This window comes from Chelon labrosus (assembly GCF_963514085.1).
Source record: "Chelon labrosus genome assembly, chromosome: 7".
In the NCBI taxonomy this organism is placed as follows: Eukaryota; Metazoa; Chordata; class Actinopteri; order Mugiliformes; family Mugilidae; genus Chelon; species Chelon labrosus.
In genome coordinates, this window is record NC_140343.1 from 21,777,557 (window position 1) to 21,803,595 (window position 26,039).

At 40.1% G+C, this 26,039-nt stretch overlaps 1 protein-coding gene across 2 annotated transcripts in view; it reads right to left on the reverse strand.

The window, feature by feature from the left end:
* Positions 1–2,126: 2,126 nt before the first annotated feature.
* The window catches only part of ryk (receptor like tyrosine kinase), a 45,692-nt gene continuing 21,779 nt past the window's right edge, over positions 2,127–26,039 (reverse strand). The window contains exons 5-16 of one of the 2 annotated variants that reach the window (XM_084547741.1): positions 25,332–25,391; positions 24,600–24,741; positions 23,587–23,687; positions 21,844–21,927; positions 17,944–18,069; positions 12,017–12,103; positions 10,643–10,712; positions 9,895–10,027; positions 7,941–8,050; positions 7,657–7,816; positions 6,204–6,340; positions 2,127–3,924 (exon numbers count right to left, since the gene is read on the reverse strand). In XM_084547741.1, coding sequence (XP_084403867.1) covers positions 3,813–3,924; positions 6,204–6,340; positions 7,657–7,816; positions 7,941–8,050; positions 9,895–10,027; positions 10,643–10,712; positions 12,017–12,103; positions 17,944–18,069; positions 21,844–21,927; positions 23,587–23,687; positions 24,600–24,741; positions 25,332–25,391 — 1,322 coding nt within the window. In that variant the 3' untranslated portion in view covers positions 2,127–3,812. The remainder of the gene's footprint in view (positions 3,925–6,203; positions 6,341–7,656; positions 7,817–7,940; positions 8,051–9,894; positions 10,028–10,642; positions 10,713–12,016; positions 12,104–17,943; positions 18,070–21,843; positions 21,928–23,586; positions 23,688–24,599; positions 24,742–25,331; positions 25,392–26,039) is intronic. The other variant, XM_084547742.1, reaches the window with a different exon arrangement.

The window sequence follows — 26,039 nt, forward strand, 5'->3', positions numbered from 1 at the left end:
TTTAACTCAGTTTGAACTTGTTCACAATATGTATGTTTGTTTATTTTCTTTTTAATCGCACTTTTATGTGACGCTGACGAGCTCAATACACTGATCAGGCATAACATAAGTTACTATTATTTAACAAACACATAGAAAAAACAATACTGCTGTCTTCCCTTACTTTTAGTCATAATCAAATCAATTCAGCTCTATTGAAACTACACTGATCAGGCTTTATGACCACTGACAGGAAAAGTAAATAACATCTTGTGACAATACAATGTTCTGCTGGGAAACCTTTGGACCTGGCATTCATTCATGTGGATGTTACTTAGACATGTAGCACCCACCTAGACCAGACCAGGCACCCCCACCCCAAAAACAAGGTGTTGACCTGACCTCCAAATTCACGATATCCCAAACTGATCAAGTATCTGTGGGATGCACTGGAACAAGCCTGATCCATAGATCAGGCATCCCTTCAACCCATAGGACCTAAAGGCCCCCCACTAACAACATTCTGTTGCCAGACACCACAGGACACCCTCAGAAGGCCCATGTCCATTCTCCAGTGAGTCACAACTGTTTTAGAGGCCTGTACAATATTAGGAAGGTGGCCATAATGTTATGCATGATCAGTGTATTTATATAATGCAAGGCTAAACTTGATTTATGAGACACATGGATAGACAGATAGCTAATAACAGGAGAGGCATTAATCTATCTAACAGCTAATCTGTTATTTCTCTAGAATATACTTTAATAATTCCTCTGTGATGTTTAAAACACAGTGAGCCACTAAAACCACTTACCTTTGTTTTGAAACTTACTGCATAATCGACAAATGCCTTTGCAACCACATGAATGAACAAATAGTCCTTTCTCTGGCTGACGAATAAGATGTTTGACTTCTTTCCCAGTAGGCACACCACTGCCAGGAACCCTCGGGTATTTTATTGTAAACCATTAATTTGTCTGATTTATTTATTCAGTGAACTATATTTATATTATGTGGGGGAAGGAGGGTGGCATTTAATTTCATAACATGGGTGTCTTTGCTGTTTACATATGGATGAGACTTTTTTCATGTTTGTCTCTTAACTACTTTCTTGAGTGTCCTGGAAATTTGAGGACTTCTCAGTTGTAATGAGTAATTTAAGGGTCTTAAACTTCAGGAATTATCCAAACTTTCAATACATTTAATTTCTTCCCAGATTTCTCAAACTCTCTTAAAAAATCTCAGAAAATACACACTAAATTATCTCGGACTCAAAATAACATAACTGCACAAATGTTGGAAAACTATTCTTTACCCTTTAAATGATGGATTTTACCATGTTACATGTACATCACCACCAGTTGATGGAAAGTCTTTTCATGGCAGCTGGCAGTGTACTTGACATAAAGTTAGTTTGCATCTAGATTTTCTTCTGCTATTCATGGCAACAGGAGAAAGCAAATGGTATAAAGGAGACGATTGATGCGAATGCCACACAGACACGGATATGAAGCAGGAAACAAGCTGTACTTCCAGTGTAATACATGAAGTGGTCTGACAACATGGGGTTATACAGGGTTAATATGGATTCAAACTCTATAATGCACAACTACATAATTGGTCAAATGAATGTGTTGCTAGGCAACACTGATACCAATGCTGAACTTTGGCAGCATTTAGATTTACAAGTGTGTGTTCAAGTATCGCACCGCAGCTCTGATCAACAAGTCAAAGGTGAAGAAGAGAGGCGTATGGCTGCATGTCCTACAGCTGCATGAGAGCAGGAAACAAAAGAGACGCCAGACGAGTTAGTACTTTAACTTTGAGGAAACTGAACGACAATAACAAAGGTAGATCAAACTATGAGTCATTAGACCGCATCAATGCTGGAGGGACTATGGTAAAAATGTTTCAAATATAAACAGAGGCCTGTTCCTGATTAGAGAATTAGCTGAATAGATGTCCTGGAAAAAAAACTGAAACTTCCTCGGATCTGATGATATTCTGTGTTTTACTTTGAAATCTTACAGTATGACACAACAGTCTGGTAATGAGAAAACCACTTACCCAACATGTCTTGTGGTTGCATTGCATTATGGCCCATCATGACTGTCACAGGTATGGAAACTGTTGTGACGAACTGAAGATCTCAACACGACTTCACGTCACTGACATTTAGCTAGTATTCTAAAGAAACATCACACCAGCTGAACAGTAATTTCTAGAAAACGATCCAAGGACTTTAAACTGAAACCTAACTTGTAGCAACAGCAGCGCCCTTACGTGGTATCAATTATATTTGTGACTTTTGGGCCTGCAGATAGGGATGACGACTTGTCAAACTTTTTTACTTAACTTTCCATTACGACATCATGAAGACATGCACCAGCTTTAGTCTGAAGCTGATGAGACAGAACACACGCCAAACAACGAAACAAAGAAAATTAAGAATTCACAACAATGTTCTTGTACCATGTACACATACCAACTCACTTGGCAATGCAGTTATTTATTCTAGCTAAATACCTCTACTTATTTTCTTTTTCTACGATCCAGTGCATATTGGCATTGCTAAACAGCCAAGGCACCGATGTGGTCTGAAGCTTTGCAGGCTAACACAAAACATTCTGTAACGAAACACGTGCCTCTTGCTGCTGTGGCACAAAACATACAATCAAGAGAGTAATAATGATATGCTGCTGGCGATGAGAAAATAAATGGAGCAGGCATTCTGTATTTAAAAGATCCCATTTAATTTGTGGATACGAATTCAGGAAGCAGTTTACAACCTTACCTCAACATGCAGTGACCATACAGACACATCCCAAAGATGTCAAAGGTGTAAGAATATGTTTAGACCAAGCTGGTAGGCAGTTGTGTGTGTTCACAGTGATAATTAGTGTCCTAGATACTCACAAAATAAAATGGTTGAAAAGAAAAGTCCTGTGAAGGGCTGTGTTCTGACGCAGAACAATCAAGCTTATAAAAAAAAGAATCAATAGGTGTGATAGTGGAAAGAAAATGTACAAAAGAGGAAGAAGTTGGTGGCACTCTATTAATAATAATGTCCAAAATCCAAACCGGATGTCAATTAAAAATCAGGTTTATATAGGTAGCTTTGCAGCGCTGATACTGTTTGAGCCGTGGTGTCCACACATCTGATCCGCACTGCAGACATAAAACCAGCCGTGACGTCTCCGCTGGCGCTGTTATTTTTCAGAGGAAACTCATCTGTGGTTGTTATTGTCATCCAGAGGAAACAGTGTACCATTAGAAAAGGTCTCGGAAATCATCTCAGCAAACACAAATCTGGCTTCCAAGATGCCTCTCGTACCGAGCTTGGACTCACCACAGCAGAGCGAAGCAGCACGTCTGAGAAGGTGGTTACATAAACTGTACAAATGAAGCCCTTAAGTCTACTTCGGTACCTAAATCATTCTGCTGTAGAGTTACTTTCATCCAAAACAAATCTACAATTTACACTGTTTCACTACATTAAAAAACTGTAGAAAATACTGTAGTTGTCAGAAGCTTAAAAAATTATTCGGTGGCACATCAACGTCTGTAAATGTCTTTGTGTTCCTGTTGTTCAGGGGAGAGCACAGTCATTGCTCTTTCTAGATGCTTTCAAAGCAAATGAAACGATATTCAACAAAGAATCCTTTTACTTTGCTATGCTGTAAAAAGGTAATAAAACTATATAAAAACTCCAAAAGAACTGTACACAATAAAATCATCAGGCTTGAGTCTGCGCTTGCATCTCATAAGGCACAATTTCATACATGTGTTCTCATGACTAGTGTCCACCAGCCTTTAGTGTTGCTGCTCGCTTTCACACATAAGCGCCCAACGCTGCGTGGAACTCTGTGAGACACTGAACGAGCTGCTGAAACTTGGGTCTCTCCTCTGGATCCAGAGCCCAGCAGCAAGCCATCACTGCAAACCTGCAACACAGAGAGAAAGAAAATCACACATCGGCTCATGAGAAATGCCAGAATCTGTGTGTGTGTGTGTAAAGCAAAAACTGGCTTCAAAATCCGGGCATTGTTTCCCCTTGATATACACTTAAAATGTTAAGAGTCATCGTTGTATATTGTGTTAAACAGGAGCTGCCTGTGCAGCGCTGATATAATTGATTTGAGATTTAATCGTTTCTTAATCAGCGCATGCCTTAGATTTCATAACCTCTAATATTTTGAAAGAGGAAGCCCTCACCTCAACATCTATTGTGCTTTTGAGGAAACTGTGTTCAATCGTTTAGATCTCAGGTCAATCAGTTCCTGGGTTTGATTGTATTACTGGGAATCACACAGCACTTAGCGGAGATTGAACACTACTCAGGTTTTTGTTTTGCTTTGGGGGGTGGCAGAAAGGAGAACCCCTTGAGGTATCAAAACAAGTGTGCAAGAAAAATGTGTTATCAGCACATTACATCAACGCCATACAGCGCCTAAACGGAAAAGCGGGAAAAAAGAGATGGCGAAAAAAAGTATGATAACCTTGCATTCAAATTTGAGGTTATAATCAAATGACATCTCCCTGTGGCTCAGTAGGTAGAGCGGGTTGTCCACGAACCAGAGGGTTAGCGGTTCGATCCCTGGAATGTGCCACATGCCGAAGTGTCCTTGAGCAAGACACTGAACCCCCAGTTGCTCCCAGTGCGTTGCACTGGTGTGTGAATGTGTGAGTGCTTGTGTGAGCGAATGGGTAGATGTGTCTGTGACTGTAAAGCGCTTTGAGTACCAATAGATAGAAATGCGCTATATAAAAGCAAGGCTATTTACTATTTACATTTATTTTGCCTGAAGGGCTCAGTGTTGTCGGAGGCTGAAGGAAAGGCCTGTATTTGTGAAAGCAGATTGTCAGTTTTACTGAATGCAAACTGAAGAAAATTAGAGGACATCCAGACAGTCTCTGATGATGGGACGCACTCCTGTTCTATGAATGCTACAAACCAGAGGTCCATAAACAGTAGAAGGAACTTTATTCTGAGTATGTAAATTAAATACTTAATTAATAGCATTCCATTATGCATCAATAAAATTAATCGGTAGTGTAGTCAGCCTGGCTGCTATTCTGGTACGGGGGGAAAACTTTGAGTTGTTTGTATTTCTTTAAATCAGTATTAATCGCCTGGGTGGCAGCGACCTGCAATGACTATTTTCCAGTGATGGTGTACATTTAAAGAAGTGTCAGAAGTGTCCCCATAAGAAAAACAACCACCACAGCAAAAGGCATACAGTGTATTAACTGCATGATTCCACTTTTACTGATTAAAAAAGGACAGATATAATACATGATAATCAGTGTGCTAGAGCTGACTTCTTGCTCCTCTTTAACTTTGGAGGACCCTGGTTCTAAATCTCTGCAAGAGTCACATGCAGCTAGCAGTATGGTGCTAGCTAGTGTACTCTGTATTTGTTTGTATTTTAATATCCCACTGGTCCAGTAAATGTCACTAGTGCATGCTGCAAGCAGATTAAAAAAAAGACATGGCAAACTAACTCTGACTGACGACGCCGGGGCACAACAACATTTTACTAGACTGCTAATAATGAACGTATTCTTTGAACATGTTTACAAACATCTACAGGAAGAACCAAGTTCCAGATCTTCTTTAAACCTTAAGGTTATAACGTGCAAGTTGTTGCTGAAGCCATTTCCTGTAGTAAAGAGGATTTTGAAAACGGTAACACGCAGTGGAAAGGAAAGGGAATCCCACGTGGATTTCATGCCCAGCGGCAGGCGTCCACATCCGGTGGTGAGTCCAATTATGAGCTGCGTAAAAGCCCTGTTATCATCAGCAGTGAGCCGGGGACAGCCTCACTGCGAACTTGATGTTGAGGAAACATCAACCAACACTGGTAGCTGCTCAGCCTGATTCAACTACCCTAATGAACAAATCATGTGTCAACAGCAGCACACTTCTTCTGTGTAACAACAAGCCTGGCTGCTGACTAACACACACACACACACTAACTAATATATATGTGTTTATGGGGACAACCTGGGCATTGAACAGTATGACGACACCTAATGTATCAGGACCAGTAGAAGAACAGAGAGCTAATTATCACATAATGTGGAAAAGCAAACTATCATATAGTCTGAATCCACCATCGTACTAACTGCTGGTCACAATTTAACACCTTTACTTACTTAAATGAGTGTAAATACAATATGTGTGTGTTTGTATGTGAACATGTTCTGAAAACCAACTTACAGTTCATCTGGACAGTTGATAGGTTGCGCTATTCTGTACCCATCCTTCAGGTAAGCAGACATCTCGAAAGGGTCGATGTCGACGTATGGGGTCTGACCCAGAGTCATCAGCTCCCACAGCGTCACTCCGAAGGCCCACTGCGAACACACCAACGGTGATTAATGCTGAGCTCATTGTTTAAGCATTCCCTTACAACACTTTAGACAAATGATCAACATGAGCCACTGTCTTTAACGAGCTATCATTAAACAGGAAAAACACAACCACCAGCGGAAAACCAGCGGTGCCCACATGCACTGAAATACACAAGGTTCAGCACGAACAATGCAAGGAAATAGTGTCGATAAATGTAATCGGAATCATTGCGCCGAGTGTTTGTTAAGAGACTGAAAGTACAGACGGCAGGGTGACTGTTATGTTTAGGGACACTGTGGGTTCAAGCTGCAGTTCACGCACGCCTACACGTGTTGTTCACTCTGACCTTCAAGGCGAGAACAACGAAAATAAGCATTCCCCTATTTGTTAAACATTATTACCCCGTATCTGAGGTCACTGTTGTGAAAAATTGAAGTGGTTACAGTAGGTGTTGACCCTGCAATTGTTTTTGAGTTTTGGGAGTTGTCGCTTATCTGAAACAAAACTGATCAGCAATTACTGACTCTGACTGATGAGCATAACATTGTGTGTTTGTGTTGTGTGTGTCTGCCATAAGCTTAAATGGGATGACATAGGGCCTTTAAAGGAAGTACAGGGAGTGATAGAGAGGATAGGGCAAGGTGATGGGAGGATTTCTCAGAGGAAAAACGTGTTGTCGTGCAGTAACCCGCCCTATTCCCACATCAGTATCTAGGCCCCTGCCAACAACAAGGCCTAAACATGCCAATAGTACTTGGCATCCTATGTGCGCAACAACTGACATACTGTATGGGTATGTAGTGTTTATGTGCGTAGCGGTTATGCACTGATGATGCTACACAGCTCCGGGTACTTGTCCGGACTTCCCCTTAGAGTTTAGTTAATGTTAATTCCAGGCCTCTGTTAAGCGGCATGATTGCCATGAAGCAGCGTGACCATAAGAGGAATGCAGAGGGGTGGGGGCATGTCTGGCTGGTGTCTGAGTGGTGTCTCTAAGGATTCAGTTAAGCTTCCCGAATGTCTCAACCGCGCCCGTTGCTATCCTGAAACAGGAAGGAGGGAAGCACCAGATACAGTACAGGGCGCTCAGCACAGTACTTCCCTTCCCTCCGACACCTTGACCAAGTGTCTAAGAATGGATTAAATACCCCTGGTGCCATTTCCTGGACGGCCTTCTCTGTATCATGTCTACTGAAACATATATTTAATATGTTGTAATTATTTTTTGGGGTCAGCTGGAGGTCAAAATACCACAGATACAGCATTGCCTGGTTACGGTGCAAGAAATAAGCTATATGTCTGGAACTGTAGCTCTTACCACATCACTTGCACTAGAAAAGTCGTTGTTTAGTAAGCTTTCCAGGGCCATCCAGCGGACAGGCCGGTTCTCATTATCCCCCAGACAGTGGTAATCCATGGGAAATAGGTCTCGAGCAAGGGCATTGTCTGTAATCTTCACCTGCATGTTGTCGTCAATGCTGTCGGTGGAAAAACAAGAGAGCAAAGTCAGTGTCTTTATTTTTTGGTAAATCAGATGTAAGTTACAGGGGAAGAAGTGAGCAGGCAATGACGACAGCTCTGAGCCAGGTCATCGTCACTTACACGCAGTTCCTAGCGGCAAGGTCTTTGTGTATGACCTCCCTCCGAGCCAGGTAGCTCATCCCGCATGCGATCTGGATGGCCATATAAACCAAATCTTGCTGAGAGATCGCCTGAAAGGAAATGGGGGAGAGAGAGACGGAGACAATGAGCAGTTGAGAGACAGGAAAAACAAAAAAAAGAGAACGAAGTGGGGACAGGAGACCACAGCTGACATGACTTTATGCTGGACAGTCAACTATGGGTCAAACGTAGGAGTTTCAAAGTCGGTTTCTGGCTAATATTCAACTGTAAGACCTTGTTTGAAATAATGCTGGTTGCCTGGAAATTATTTTACTTAAAAGAAAAGTAGCAAATTTAAAAGACAGTTAAACGCTAAATAATTCAACTCTTTCTTAAATAAAAAACAAGAGGGACTCGCAATGTTGATTTGTCTGCCCTTAGTTCCTCTGCGCTACCAGAAGGTTTTTCGTTTTTGACTTTTATGAACTGGAATCCCATGAAATTTGGCAGAGACGTGTTTGTTCCTGTCAGTATCAACTGCAATCACTGTGGGTGACACTTAAACCTTTCCTCTAGTACTAAAGTCAGATCATTTTATTAGATGACTGAATGTGGTAAACATCTGCTAAAGGTGAGCACGATGTGATAGAGGTGCAAGCATGGTTGAAGACTTGTTCTGTGGTCTACTGCAAAATCCCACTATTGTCACTTCTAAATAACTTTGTATGCAAATCATCTAATCAGACTTAACATAGACAGTCTCTAAGTCAAAGCGATTCTGACATTAAAGAAAGTTGTTTGCTTTGTGCCTGGAACTACTGCAGGGTTTAAAGACAATAGCTTGGCAGGTGAGTCAAAGACAATCCTTAGCCGTGCACACAGAAAAGACCCCTGACTGCTAACAAAGTAGGACAGCTCCTATAACATCTAAACATCCCATTTAGCTGAAAACACGACACTGTCTTATAAGACAGCTCTCGAACACTAACACTGAAGGAACAGCACCGTATACTAATGGGTGTCTTTATATATTTTTGTATCCAGCCTCATCTCGTCAGCACTTTCCCTGGCACTCATCTGGCTGTTCCCTTATCTGACTGTGATACAACCAAAATGAATTACTCTCTACAACACAGGTAAACAAACTCTTATGCAACCAGTGAACGAAGATAAGAACATTTTAAGTCAACTAGTCAAGCAAAACTGACATGTGCGCAGAGAGTCTATCACCAGGAAACTTAAACTGCTCGAGGAAAAATGACAACTGTGAAAAAGGTCATCACTTCACACTTTTATTTCCACCATCCAAAACAGATGTTCTCTTTCAGAGTGAATGCCACTTTAGTGTTGTGTTCTCCCGGTGCTCTCCCCCACACTGGTACACTTTTGATTTATAGCTTGATGTTTATTCCAACATAATGACTATGTCTTTGTCTCCTACAACTGCCAAAAGCACATAATGAAATTGCTGAGAATGAAGGTGCTGATGTGTCACCTGAAACTTCATAAAGGGGGTTTGATTAATCCAAATGGATGGCAAGCTTCATCTTGTGATGGCAAAGTGTTTGCAAGCTACAGTGCATCTGTATTTTGGAGCTGATTGATTGGTTGGATACGAGCTGTGACTTTGCCAAGCACATGAAAGACTCCCTGGGGTTAACCTGTACAAAAGCCTGATTGTCTTTATATAGTGAATGAAAATCTCAGCCCTGAGGACCGTCTTCATGACTAAATCTACAGTCTCTCTCATAACAGTGTAAACAGTAGTTACTGTAGGTGTTACATGGTGTTGATTGCCACACAAAACGTTCTTTCAGGTTTTGACGCTGAGGTGAAATATAACTTTTCCTCCAATTTGGGGGATTTATTTTAATAGCATAATAAATGTCTCACCGCATTGCCACATATTGCTTGGACCGTAGCATTTACCTAATGGTTTAACATTAAGCCTCACCTGTGGGTTGTTAGCCTCAGCTAGCTTGCACTGCCGCAAGAACAACTTGAGATTCCCCCAAGCCATGAAAGGCAACAGCACCATGGGCTTCTCTCCATCTTCTGTACAGACATGACTTATGGGCAACAGATTTCTAAAGGTAGAGAGAAAAAAACAGACTGAGGAAACAGGACAAGGCGTAACAGATACGTTCTGTGTATCGCAAATGTGTAGCAGCATGCTTCCCAGAGGAAGGGTTTTGTCCAAACTAGCCAAGAGGAAGTGTCAGCAAATCTTATCAATGTGCTGAGCCCAAAAAGAGGAAGAAGTGGGCTGATATGATGTCAACATTTTCCTCATAGAGAAGTACAGTGAAGGGGCAAGGTTTCTGTAAATTGGTTGAAATTATCTGAAATTATGCTGCTGTAATTTTAAAAGAAGATGAGTCTTAGACTATAAGCCAGACAGTGCAACTCTTGTGTTCACATCACAGACTACGTTACAGTTTCTCTATGTGCTGATGACTATGCTCTATGTGTAAAAATGTGGTGTTCTTTCGTCAGCGAACTGCTCTGACGGGGAACAACATGACTAAGCTGAACCATGGTTAGACACGTTATGGATGTGACGCACTGGCGTTATGGCATTTTTTCTTGACTTGTATTTTTTAATTTTTCTTATTTTAATTGATGAATTTATTTTATTAATTAAAGGCCAACTGCACCCAAGAAACACTGACACCCTGTGATTTGTGTGTGCTTCCACCTACCTATGATGAAGTCCCCGAAGCTTGCAACTTTCAGTCAACATCATGGTCACCTGCACCTCAGAGGCATGATCTGAAGGATTTTGGCAGAGACAGAATCCAATTTAAATCAACAACTAAGGTGACTAAGATACATTATCTTTCTGACCCCATGTGGTGTTTGATTTTATTTTTCTATCTGTTACACTGCACGGGTCTTCTGCCAACAGTCATTTGTAGTGGGAAACAATGGAGGAAAAATGTCTTGTGCCAGTTTTTAATCTGTGTGTGCAGCTTTGCCATCGTCTGGCACGCATTGTTCACTTCCCAAAAGGCGCATGAGGAGGAAGTAAAGACTTTAACAAAGCCAAAACTGGCATGAGGATATTGTTCGCACTGTGGTATCCACCCCTCCCTGAGTAAACATAAGAGAATGGAGAGGTCAGAAGGCAAGTGGCGGAGAAGGCTGACACATGCTGCTCACAAAGAACCCGACGGTCCCACACACACACGAGTCCATTCACTGGCATGCAACACCGAAGCATGAGTAAGACTCATCATTCATTTACTGTCAAATCTGTGTGTCTGTTTACTGGACTGAAACCAGGCATGACCATCTGCTGACGCTATTAGAAAAAGTCCAACTATTTGCGTTCGATTCAAAAACTATGGTACTCACTCGTTATTTGTCTTTGGCATTACATTAAGGTTGCGGTCTAATTGTGTTCACTGTGCATTTTTTTATCTGCTATCTAAAAGAGGAAGTGAATGAAAGACCTTTTCCACCCAAAGTCTGACCAAAACAAAAAAATCCAAAACACAGATTCTTGAATGTTGTGATGTACAGACTGTACTGTATATTAAATAGCTAAATACTACTAGCTTTCTACAGAAGTGATATAATTGCTAAGGTATAACAGCTAATCGTCTGCATATCTTAGATCCTACCCACTGGCAATCTGTACTGTAGCTCCAACTAGGCAATGAAATGGACCCATAAATACAACAACTTTTTTAGTTGTCTCTTATGTGCAACATTAAGTGTAAAGTTTGTATTGCTGAACCATACATAGGGTGTAGGAGTGCATTAGAAAGCAGCTTTGTTTATTGCTATATTTTACTATACAGTTAAAACCAGAGGGCCATACTCACAAAATAAGTTAGGGGGAGTTGAGAAATCTTTACTCATCTGCTGCATGTATAGATTTACATTACCTAGGTTACTACAGTGCATTGACTTCCATGATTACTCATGTCACCTGTTTTCTGAGTCACCTGTAACATATACTTTTAATGCATTTGAAAACACTGGGTGAGTTGCACATTGATAAAGTAACAACATAATTGGCATTTCTAATTCTTTTATGAGCGTGGATACAACTGGAACACAGATCATACCTTTCACAGTCTTCACAAAGACCTGCTTTTCCTTACTGGGGTCCTTCTCATCCAGCAGTACGCCGTGGAAGATGCGGCCAAATGTGCCTGTTAAAGAAAAACACAGGGTTTTATCTGAGGAAAAGGGCAGGAGTCTCATCTCATTCAGACTGAAATGTCACCTCGCTCACTGGCTGCCATGCCTGGTTGATTTGAGGATAGAGGTGGACAGGCTTCTACGTAAAATGCTTTGTCTCTAACTGGAACTGGGCAGTTTTGGCTCCTGATTCAATGACAAGAGCCAAGACTAGAGCCGTTCAGTGGAGCTCAGGAGAGCTTTCATCACTTTAACAATTTAGAAACACATGTGACGTGGAAAAGCCAAGTGAGTGCGTTCATCATCTCCCTTGTCTAAACTGTCGACCCATTGCTCCAGGACTTTTCTGAGGTAAAACTCCATTTCAGAACATAAGCCATCAACATAAACTTAGAAAAAAATCAGAGCCCCAGGGCTAACTACGACTTATGTTTCAACAGGAAAGGAGACGAGGCACAACAACAGGATTAGTGTTTGAGTGTTTCACTCCCACCCCTGCCTTCTTCGTCAAGCCTGTCCGGACCTGCTAGCTCTCAAACACAGAACTCCACTCCACGTTCACCCCTGAGACATGTATGGCTTGTATTTGTTGTTTCTTCTTTTGTGTTTTCAATAGAAATGTTACGTTTGCTTTCATTTAGTATGCATGGCGTGATGTACAGTATGTAGACAACTGACTGGCAAGAACAAGTTAGATGGATGCACACGTACCAGTACTTGAGTGTTTACTTGCAGAAGGCAGTGGAGCATACTAATGACACAATTGCAGTACTCTGACGCTTTGTTCAGACCTCGCATTAACATCTGACTTCTGCAATCCGATTGTAAGTAGCCAGCTTTTAGTACCTGTGTTCTCAACCATTAAAAAACATCTCCACATGTGTTTCCGGCCAGCTCTCCAGATCTGATCTCAGTTTCGCACTCTGTATTCAAATGAACACCAACATCATTTGAAGTATTTTAACAGTGGCTGTCTCTAATGGATCATTACTGCTGTTTCAAAACCACAAACAGTGCTGCTGTTTGTGTGTGCGTCATGATTTTGGCACATAAATTAAGGTATTATTTATTGATATCCGCCCTGGCAATAATACGAGTGATTGAGCCAAGCAGTTGTGCTTACGGTTGACACGAAGCCAAAGAGAGAGATTCAGAAAAGTCAGCATCAAAAGCCGTCTGTCAATGTGTAATGTGTCCCAGCAAGAATGAACTTTTACTAATGTAGGTTCATGGCAACTTCTTACTGATCTGAGGAAGAAAACTCATCCTTTTCAGGGAAAACAAACAGCATTTGTGGTCAAAAGTCACTTCAACAAAAAAAATATAATAGTGGTGTTGAGAAATAAGCTTTGAGACTCTCATTGTGAATGAAAATATGCTATTATTTGATTTCAACAGTGTCTCAGCTTTGTGTACATACTGGTTTACATTTGGTGTCCGTCTCCTAACAGCTGCTGGAGGAATCTAAAAATGAAGACCTTTAAATAGCTTCAAAATGAGTAACTCATTATTGGTTTGACAGACATTATTTATTATTACGATAATACCACACATCTCTCTGTGCTTCCCAGCATTTTATAGTATAGTAAGTAATTCCAATGTCAGAATAAGGAGCAAAAACAAAAAAAATGTATTGTTCATTTTATACTTTTTATAGTAATCATCTCTTTCCCATTATGAACTAAAGAGGTTCCTAACTACACTGATGGATCCGTCTCTGCACACACAAAGAAATACATAAAATTTATTTCATAAACACCACTGCTTACAACAGGCAAGACTCTTATTATATTCTTATTTAAGACTTAAATGTGCCATAAATTTAAGACTTTTTTCAGGCAAAGAGATAAATGGTTGTGGTGTGGGGAATGAACTAAGGCTGGTTGAGGTTTATTTAACTGAGATAGTTTCTCGAGAATATCACCCCTGCAAATTCAAGGGTTTTAAAATGACCAGTACAGTTGTAAGTTTGATTATTCTGCCTCACTGGCCATTCCTCATTTTTGTTTGTAGTAAGACTGGTAATATCCTAGTAATTTTGTCAGACTGTCGGGAACCCTCTGCTTTGACAAACGTTCCATATAAAACAAATACTTCTCAGACGTGTGTTACAAATCAAGTTCTTTTCATGTAGTCATTTATCTTCTGATATTAAAACTGTGATTCTTAAACTTATTCTCACTCTATTTTTACATGATTGACAACATTTGCTTTGTGTAGACAGAATGTCAGATTTTTCTTAGGGTGTTTTGAAGTGTCCACTGTTATTGTTTCTTGCTGCTTTGTTGCCACCCTTCTAGTGAAGCTATGATAAGTATAGTGTCTGAGTTTACTGTAGTCTTATATTTCTATGGTTACATAGGGAGTCAGCCCATTTTTTACTTGTTCAGTCATTTGTTATTTTCAGGTCAACCCTGGGTGGAGACATGTTTCTCTGGTGGGGTAAGCATATCAGACCTTGCTCACGTGGTTGGGGTTTACTGATGATGTTCAACTTTTTGATGTGCAGCTCGCACTTTCAAAACTACAGCTATGTGCATACATCAGCATTTGCAGATGCCTACAGTGTTTTGTATGTGACCTTTAGTGATGTGGAAGTGTCAGCCCACATTTGGTGAATCAAAGGTGGGGATGTTGCAAGCTGGGTAAAGGCAGTGATTTTATGTAGTGTTGAGCCACTAGGTGTGATCATTATGTTTGGGTGTGGGCGGCTTGCTATTTGTGACTGGTCACTTGTGCGTTAGCCTTGCTACATTTTGTGGATGTTACGGCTTGTGTCTATGACCATTTGGTCTGAATGAACACCAACATCATTTGGAGTATTTTAACAGTGGCTGTCTCTAATGGATCATTACTGCTGTTTCAAAACCACAAATAGCGCTGTTGTTTGTGTGTGCGTCATGATTTTGGCACATAAATTAAGGTATTATTTATTGCTATCCGCCCTGACAATAATACGAGTGATCGAGCCAAGCAGTTGTGCTTACAGTTGACACAAAGCCAAAGAGAGAGATTCAGAAAAGTCAGCATCACAGGCCATCTGTCAATATGTAACGTGTCCCAGCAAGATTGAACTTTTACTAATTAGGTTCATGGCAACTTTTTACTGAGGAAGAAAACTCATCCTTTTCGGGGAAAATAAACAGCATTTGTGGTCAAAAGTCACTTCTCCACAAATAATAGTGGTGTTGAGAAATAAGCTTTGAGTCTCTCATTGTGAATGAAAATATGATATTATTTGACTTCAACAGTGTCTCAGCTTTGTGTACATACTGGTTTACATTTGGTGTCCGTCTCCTAACAGCTGCTGGAGGAATCTAAAAATGAAGACCTTTAAATAGCTTCAAAATGAGTAACTCATTATTGGCTTGACAGACATTATATATTAGTACGATAATACCACACATCTCTCTGTGCTTCCCAGCAGTTTATAGTATAGTAATACCAATGTCAGAATAAGGAGCAAAAAAAATAAATTTTTATTGTTCATTTTATACTTTTTATAGTAATCATCTCTTGCCCATTATGAACTAAAGAGGTTCCTAACTACACTGATGGATCCGTCTCTGCACACACAAAGAAATACATAAAATTTATTTCATAAACACCACTGCTTACAACAGGCAAGACTCTTATTTAAGACTTGTGCCATAAATTTAAGACTTTTTTCAGGCAAAGAGATAAATGGTTGTGGTGACGGGAATGAACTAAGGCTGGTTGAGGTTTATTTAACTGAGATAGTTTCTCGAGAATATCACCCCTGCAAATTCAAGGGTTTTAAAATGACCAGTACAGTTGTAAGTTTGATTATTCTGCCTCACTGGCCATTCCTCATTTTTGTTTGTAGTAAGACTGGTAATATCCTAGTAATTTTGTCAGACTGTCGGGAACCCTCTGCTTTAAAATGTGACAAACTTTCCATATAAAACAAATACTTCTCAGACGTGCGTTACAATTCAAGTTCTTCTTATGTAGTCATTTATCTTCTGATATTAAAACTTTGATTCTTAAACTTATTCTCACTCTATTTTTACATGATTGACAACATTTGCTTTGTGTAGACAGAATGTCAGATTTTTCTTAGGGTTTTTTGAAGTGTCCACTGTTATTGTTTCCTGCTGCTTTGTTGCCACCCTTCTAGTGAAGCTATGATAAGTATAGTGTCTGAGTTTACTGTAGTCTTATATTTCTATGGTTACATAGGGAGTCAGCCCATTTTCCACTTGTTCAGCCATTTGTTATTTTCAGGACAACCCTGGGTGGAGACATGTTTCTCTGGTGGGGGTAAGCATATCAGGCCTTGGTCATGTAGTTGGGGTTTACTGATGTTTAACTTTTTGATGTGCAGCTAAAGTCACCCTGAGCACTCCAGATAGAGCACATATTCAGGATTCAGGCAGGTACCAAGAAGATTTCTTTTCATGTGACAGGAACGTATGTGACAGTTCAGTGTGGTTGGCCTCACTTATGTTTTGCTCTGAGCTTGTCTTTGTGACCGTATCTTTCACAGTCATTAGGCAAAAAATAAGCTAAACTAGTGACGCTGGTGTATGCTGAGAGCATCATGTTTCTGGTGAAATTACTTAAGCAAAGATCATTTGCTGCTGTTGGGCTTGTGTCCAGTGTAGTTAGGCATACTTTGGGTGAGCAAGTATGAGCTTCTTCACAACTACAGCTATGTGCACCGTGTTTTGTATGTGACCTTTAGTGATGTGGAAGTGTCAGCCCACATTTGGTGAATCAAAGGTGGGGATGTTGCAAGCTGGGTACAGGCAGTGACTTTATGTAGTGTTGAGCCACTAGGTGTGATCATTATGTTTGGGTGTTGGCGGCTTTCCATTTGTGACTGGTCACTTGTGCGTTAGCCTTACTACATTTTGTGGATTTTATGACTTGTGTCTATGACCATTTGGTTGTTGTGACAACAGTTCACTTTTTTCAAGTAACCTTGTACAGCTATGTCCACTGTGGACATAGCTCATAGTAGCTTACGCCTACCTGCACTGGACACAAGTCTATCAGTGGCAAATGGCCTTGAAAGAGCACCAAGCTTTACTTCACCACCAGAAACATGCTGCTCTCAGCATACACTAGTGTCACTGGTTTGGCTTATTCTCAGTCTAATGACTACTTGCTACTATCACAAAAATAAAATCAAAGCAAACTTTAATCACAAGCTGTAAAACACTCTATCTCTAACCAGGAAGATCACAAAGAGACTACATAACACTCCAATACTATACTCAACATAGCTTAACTAGGTGAGAGACAAACACAGCAAGCAACAACCACAAGTCCCAAAAATTCTTGGGCCACAACATAAAGTGGAGACCACACGTCAGAGTCGATATTGTGTCTTCATACTTTTTAATATTTCAAGCTCTTAATGGATGAATTGAGATCAATCTTGAGTGAAAGATTGAGGGAGATCTGCAGCATTTCGACTCATCCGACATCACTTTTTATTCTTTGGGTTTTTGCATTCTCTGTTTTTAAGTTTGTGCAAAAGCAAAATATAAGATTCTAAAACAATAAAAATAAATGTTAGTGCTTCTCACACATTTGATATATATTAGGTGTACAAAGCTCAAGACATGTGCATATGTCTTATTTTTAGTGATATGCAACGTTAATAAGTGCAACAACCAGAAACCTTTCCCCCACTCAGACCCTTATGCCACATCTATATAGACAAGGAGAAGTGTTCACCACACCACATGACACAATCTGTGCTCTTTGCTTGGCTCAGTGAAACTACTGAGGTAATGCGCACATTCTTCTGAATAATATAAAAGTGACTTGGAAACGTCTATTAGAAAGAAGAAAAGAAAGGGAGAGGGGAGACAAATACCTTCATGCAAGACATCTCGTAGTGTGACTCTCTCCCTAGAGATTGCAATGTCTTTCACTTTAGCTTTGGCCTCCATTAGAGTAACACTCCTCAGGTCATTCTTCTCTATACGGAGAGATGGGTAACCTGTGAGAACAGAAAAATACAGACTCACATTAAAGACACACATGATGAAAATGTAAAAAAAACTCCTTCAAACTTATTAACTTAACACGTCTTTTAAGTTGGATTAACGCAAGAAAGCAACCTACGGTCTTCTGCTTCAAGTCACTTTAGACAGAACAATATTTCTTATTCACGGGAAACTTGTCTTCTAAAATACACAGAATGCTCATTTAAATTCAAAGAAGTTCATCATTTACAGGAAACACAGTAAGCAAGGAATGTGCAGTACCCTACACATGTTGCATCAAAGCAACTTCATGCAAAGTCCTGTATTACAGCACATGTATTGCATAACCTCACACAGTCATCAGCTGTCTTTCTGAGGCAGGAGCAAGTTTGGATACAAATACACACACACACACAAATTTCTCCACAGTGTCTGCACAGAGATGAACACTGTACACACAACCTCGTTATATCAACATACTTCACGTGTGCACAACATGTCAGTGATGAAAGATAATTTGTTCTATCCTGCTGCGTCTAACAGCTCGCTGCTAGCGAGGACAGAAGACGGATAGAAACAGAGAACACACCTCCAGATAAAGTTGGACTCACAGTCAGTCAGTCTGCCTCCAGAAGACAGCAGCCTCTCCAAGACTTAAGAGTTATATCTGATATTTTGCCGTAAAATGTGATTTGTGGGCTAACTATGCGAAATAAAAGCTAGAAGTAGATTTTAATCTAAAGACTTCAAAAAAACACAAACATAATCCCAGCTAACTGAAAAGGTGCAGACACTGGATGACAGTAAGCTACTGTATTGAATCTAGTAAGGAAAGACTAACAGTGAATATCAATGCTGCCCCCTAGTGGTCAAAATCACCATTTATTCTCAACGTTTGAACATTACAATTGTTATGACAATGTTAAATGCACAGAAGGTAACTAGTGGAATAAATATATATAAAGGACAATTATCTATGTGTTTTCACTCGCTTCAATTTTCCACCTGGTTCTACTTGAAAACAGGCACTGATAGCTTCAAATGTTTTGGTTGTGCAGCCTAGAGAGGTCAATATAACAAATAACTTGTGCTCTGTCTAAAATGTATACTACATACTAGCACTGTACAGTACATGCTATAGTATCCAAGAAGCAGAGGTTGCGCTAGACTTTTTCGTTGTCCGTCATTTTGACTGACAGGGTCATAAAAATTCCGTCATAATCCATTTTTACCCGTCACTTTAATTATTTTATTTTTTTTTTTAAATGATAATAATTGTGTTGTCTTGCTCTAATTCATAATTGGCAGACAAGGCGTGATAACTGGTCTTCTTTGTATTTTATTAACTGCTTTGCACATGTAAACAGTCCAATGCTACCTGCATGGCTACGTACCACTTACGTTCAACTCGGGGTTTCTGCGCACGGACCTAACTACTATGGCATGCTGGGTAATGGAGTTCTTATCATAACATCACAATAATGACATTCAATAACATTTGATTTTCATTCATTTTCAATTAATATTCAGTAGCGGTGGAAAAAAAGATTCGGCTCATATAACTGCGGTTCATCAAAGATGACTCAAGAATTATGAATCTAGAGTCTATTTAACCGGCTCGGTTGAGTCCTACCACTTTGGTTGATATATAATCAATAAACTGCACCATTCAAACATCTTACATCTCACTCGGCAGAGAATCAAAACTTACTACCCGACTTGACCACTGGGAAACTAAGGCACTCAGACACTCACTCACTTACGCACAATACGCAGAGAAACGAAACTTAACCGACTCTTATACTACTAAGGACAAAGGGCACTCCTTCGAAGATAACAACATCCAAATCTTAGCCAGAGAAGACCAATGGTTTGAAAGAGGAGTAAAGGAAGCCATCTATGTCCGACTGGAAAGACCTTCACTCAACAGAGGAGGTGGACTGAGATTTAATCTGCCATCTATTTACAATACAGTTTTAACTTCTGTCCCCTAAGAAGTTTCAACCTCATTCACACCTTGACACTGGAGCCTCTGACGGACAAGTCAGTCGTTAGAGCACCATTCATAGGGAAGAGGACGGGGGCAAAAACAGTCCCCCCACAACAACAGGTAAGTACCCAATCGTTAATGGAAATTAGCTGCACCGGTTTCTGGTTGTTAACATAACAAGCAAGTTTCAGAAGGAGTTCCTATTTAAACCTCAGACTTCCCACCAGTCCCCTAGGACTGAAGAAGCTACTCGGATGAGTGGTGAAACGTCTTCTCAAAAAACTCTACAAGTCCAGTTGCCTTTTTTGAACCTTTTTTGGATATACCATGACCTGGATGACCGAGAACCTTCACAGACATACTAATCGAGAGACAAGAGCCAGTTAATATGCTCACTCGCCACCAAGTGGTGTAGGGTGTGAATTGCAATCTGTCAAAATGACAGATGGCCTTCAGATTTTTCCGTAACTGTTTTAAAAAAACAGTCAGTGACGGAAAATATTCGGTTAACGCGACCCCTGCCAAGAAGTGAACCATATTATACTTATCTGACACATACTTTACACAATACCAACTAAGGAATGCTAAGATTAAAGCAAAGTGTTTCCTTTAAGAGGTGTTCCTGTTGTGTTTCCTTTGTGAACTGCTTTACAGAATAATGGAACAATAGCGCCCCATCAAAAGTACCTCCATAAATCAACATTTTTTTAGGCTTGAACAGTGAAAAATGAAATATAGGTTTTGTAAAAAGAACTTACCTACTCGAAGCCTTATTAGGATTAGAAGGATTCTGGTGACTCTGTGCCCTGGTGTTTTAATTCACTCATGCACATCACTCTGTTTTATTAATTAAAGGCCAATCTAACTAAAATAATAATAATTCTGGTTTTGTTGTAAGTTCTTTACAGGATATGAATGAGTCACACAGGCTATTTTGTAGTACAAAACGGGATCAAAACAGTGCTTAACAACAGTTTAGAAAGAAGCAATGTCTTTTTCTTAGAATCTAATGTAAACTTACAACACAAACAAACTCACAACAGTGACAAATAAAGGTGACAAAGAAAGTTAGTATAAAGCAGGTGAGATGCATGGACTATGATTTTGAGGCTTGAACCAGACACCAAGAGGAGGAGAAGCTTTCCTTTCCCTTTATCCTGTTGGTCATAATCTGAAACTACTAGAAACAAGACATGATGATACATAATGCCATGAACAGTGCTTACCCCTGAAATTTTACTTTACCATAAATAATAATTTAGCAATTAACTTACCACTTGTCAAACTTTAAATGCTTGTTTTTCAACCATATTGAAGACGTGCGTTATTACCCTGTTGCCACCTGGTACTGTCATGGCTGTATTAAAACAAAACCAAAACCTTACACTGTCTATTCCTGAAAGGCAACTGCTGCCAGAGCAGTTTGTCACATTCGGTGGGGTAGTGGACTCAAAACTGTTTTTGTAGATTATAATTACAAACCGAACAAATTGTTGCCTAATTCTCCACTCAGGTGCTAAGATGTCATGAATCCACGGCAAAGGAAGGGGACGCGACAAGATGACACTAATAAAAGAGCCATAATCAAACCTCAAAAACTGAAAACTGATGGAAAATGAAAAAATAGTGGTGGAAATGTGACATTTCTGTTAATTTGAACCGGCTGTTTTCATATAGGTGAATGAAGTTCAAGAAAACTATGAACAAGCTATAGTTAAACTAGTTTGAGTGTAACAACAAAATAATATCGAAGAGTGCTGTGCCTTCAGTCTTCTCTCTGAGCTTCACAGGAACTTACTTTTGGTTTCATGAGGGGGAGCACCAGGGTTTTGGAAGGAGGAGGCAGCAAGCTGGAGTATGGGTGCAGAACCAGGGTGATTGTCTGATGGCAAGAGGAGAAGGGTGGGGAGTGGAGGGTGGGAGAAAGCGAGAAAGAAGTGATTTAATGGATAGCCCACACAAATTACAACATGACCTGAGGGAATGAATGGATGTATAACTTTTGTGTTGTAACTTTTCAGCTCACACACGAAACATCCATTAAACCAGGCATGCTTGCAAGTTGGGTAAACTTGCCCATCAAGGGTTTGAGTGAAAAAAGGAGGATGGTGGTTCAATAATCATATTCAGCAAAGCATGAGACAAAAGGAAGAGGCAAGTGGGTCAAACTAAATGCACAATGCAAGATGCGTGTTGTAACCACAAGAGGGCAATGATGGATCAAACACTGATGATAAGGCACATAAACGGCCAATGTTTTCAAATTTCATGACACAGAGATCTTCAATCAAACAGAGAAAGATCATGATCATTATTTCATGAGGTTATTTTCCTCTCTGCAGACACCCCCCCTCCCCCCCAAAAAAACTCTTACAGGGTCAGGGCAAAGTCATGTGACAAAACTTCCTTTTTTTTTTCATTACGACTATCTGTTTCCCCATCCACTATTTAAGCTGAGCCATGCTCATCGGCTATTGCCTCTCTTCTATGTAATGGACAGTTATGAAAGTGGTAATGAGCTTCTCATCTAAGACTATCGCTGGCACACAGCAAACAAGAACTGGATGAGGATGTATTTTCATTGGTTTACAATACACAGTGGGTATAAGGTACCAGCCATTACAGGTTCATAATGACCAAGTGTAGAAAAATGTTATATGAACTTGAAGAGAGGAGGAAAATACCCATCCCACAAATAAAGAAATACTTTTTGATTTTTGTTTTCTGCAATCGCTCCTTCCTGCTCTGCCACTGAAAGGCGAACTCCACATGATGTACACAGACTGCGCAGTGCAAAGCATGTGAGCTTATTTCCACTAACACAGGCAGCTTATCCATAATTACAACAAGTGAAAACTGGGTGAGTAATAACACTGCTACCCGACACCAACAACAGCTAACAAAGAGGTCTATTGAAGGACTATGTTTGAAATTCTCTTACTGTATAATAAACACTGGGGAGAGATGAAAAGTTCTAATGCTCCTCATACAGATCTAACTGGAGGCAAATATGATGTTTAGAATTATCTCTATAACTTTGCTACAGCATATCCACCTTCCCCACCGTGTTCTTTAATTTTTAGCTAATTACGTCTTTTCAGTTCCAATATAATAAATGGGGTCTTTATTTTTTTTATTTTTACTTCTCTAACTGCTGCCTGATGCAAAGCACACAGTGATTTACAGATTCCTCAAACAAGTCACAAGGGTAGTGGAGAAAATAAAGAGACACAACATCACTGCAGGACCTGTGTCCTTCATTACGATCTTATGATACTAGTTAAGTTGATTAGGTTATTCACAGTCGATTATTGCATTTGGAAAAGCATGCACGATGTGGATGCCAACTCAAGAAAAAGAAAAAGAAACAACCTATGACACTCAGTGAACCACTAAATGTCCTTTAAGCAATAATCTGATATGTGCGTTTTCTTATTTTTTTATCAATGAAACATGACCTGAGGTTGCATCTTGTAACGGACGAGTGTATAGGGCGTGTTTGGTTAGTGTTACAGTGCAGAGAAGAGGTGACATGTCTTACTTGAGACAGGAGCTGCGTTGTTTGGCGTGTCTGCCCTCAGGTACTGCGTGGTTTGGGTGGAAGGCTGAGACAGGCCCTGTGAGCTTCCACTGTCGCTCACGCTGAAAAACACAGAGAGGAGAAATATAGTGTACTTGAAGGCATATACATCAGGAAAGGTTTGTTGCTAGCAGTTTTAATTATAAATCACAATAATTATAAATCACAATAGTAACATACATGGTAAATATGCGTATTTAAGAACTATTTGTGTAACACACACTGGATACAGAATACATTTCCAATTACTCCATTTTACTTGAGTACTGTAGTATTGTGAGAAGGAACTGAAACAGTATACTTAATTTGTCAAATCTTTTATCAAATGTCAATTTTTGCACGATGACAGTATCTACTCGTAATAGTAATTCATACTAGCTAGCGTTAACAACTGGTTTTAATTTAGTGATGTATGAATCTACATTTTTGATCTTCCAAACAGCTTATGGAACTGTTCTCCATTGGTAAAATACTTTAATAACAAATGCGAAAATATATCACAAGTATACAGTCACTAAGAACCCTATGTGATATTAAGAAACCTATGTGGTATTAATACCATGTTAGAGCGACTTCCTTAACATTCACAGTATTTTGACCATTTCAATTTGCCACTGTCCTGATGTCTAACTTCTCTTATTCAACAGCAGTGAGGATCTAATTCCACACCGACATCTGATAACCCGTGGCTGCTTACATCTATCCAAAGTGGAGATTACAAGCACTGAACAACAGTTAAGCTTCAGTGCAAGTTTCCACTTGATATAATCCTGTGTGTGGATAAGACCAGCTTCTGTCGTCTTTGAAGAGAAGCATTTTGCAGAAATACTACTCTAGCTTTCACTGGTTACTGATATAATAGACTGTATATAAGCTGTGCTGTGTGCTTCAGTGTAATACATTTCATTCTACTTTATTGATATATAACAGTGACTGACGTCTCTATAGAGTCAGGACAAGCAAAAGAACCAAACCTGTCCTCCATCTCCACTCTTTTCATGCTGTGCAGGTGCAGGATGGCCAGGATGATGGCCACGAGAAAGATGACAATGCAGCAGACGCTCACACTTATGTAGAACACCTGGGTGGAGGTAGTGGGGGTGGCCACGCCATCTACTAATAAAAACAATCAGATAAAGGAGCAACTTGGTAAAATAAAATGGAAGTCACTGCTCACAAAACATACTATCGTCATTACGAACGCTTCAACAGTTTGCTATTATGTGGGAGGCAGAGTAGAAATGTGAAGTAAGGTAATGGAACTATAAGTGCACCTAGGGCTCCACTTAGAGTTAATGGAGGCCTGGAATAGTCGTGGCTGTGTCCGGGATTCGGTGTCTGAGAGCTTTTCTCATCACCTCTCTAAAAGCCTCAGAGGGCCCCAGGTTCCTCAGACCTACCCAAGCAGAAGGGAGACAACCAACTAATGGTACTTTGTTATTAGGGAAGGGGCCTCACAAAGAGTCTGAAAAGACCCCACTAGAGGAGGAACACGCCAAAGAGAGGGGGGTGACAGAGTACTGTTCAATAGCAGAAAGAATCCTCCCCTCTTTGGGCTCATTTGGTATCATTTTATATAAAGTTTCAGTACAATGGACTGCTATGACAGACCTATAATTCATCCTGCTAATGCCACATTTCATAGACAATACGTGGAGCTTCAGCAAGGGGAAAGTAGAGCAGAAGGTGGAGGTAAGATTACTTACTGTCAGGCCGGGGAAGAGTGTTATTGATGGGGATGGGAATCTTTGGGTCAGAATCAATTCCTGTTCACAAAGGAAGACAAAGGAAAAATAGTCAAGTATTGTCAATCTAATGTTTTACTCACACTACAGAGGAAGTCAGTACAAAATGTAATACTGAAAGAAAACTGCTTGTGCATTCAGTGAACCTAAAAACACTTCTATGACAGCGTAAAGCTGGGGAATGAAGAGCCTTGAAAGCAACAGCTTGGTGTGACATGTAATTTTTACATACAACATGACAAAAACACAACAGTGGTTAGAAGATAATTCAAAATGTGTCATTTAAAGACAAAGAGGCTGGTCCTACAAAGTAAAGATGTGGTGAGTATCTTTTCCTGATTCTCTTGTAAGTAAAAGTATCAAATACCCTCCCTCTCATTACAGAATGAAAACACCAGTGGACCAGCTCCTTGAAAGGTTTCAGTAGACTATAAATCAGTAAAGTCACCGTGTGGTTATAAAACAGGGAGCATACTTCACTGTTGGTCCTCTGCTACAACATTATAGGAACAATCCAAGGAAGTAGTTGACAGGGACGACTGGTCAGCCTGCGCTCTGACTACCACTCAGGCATACAAAGAATCTCTTCATGCTGCTAATTTGACTCCTTCTTAAAATAAGATGGGAATAAATTTGTTTCCATGGGGCACATGGCAAGGAGCCTCTTGG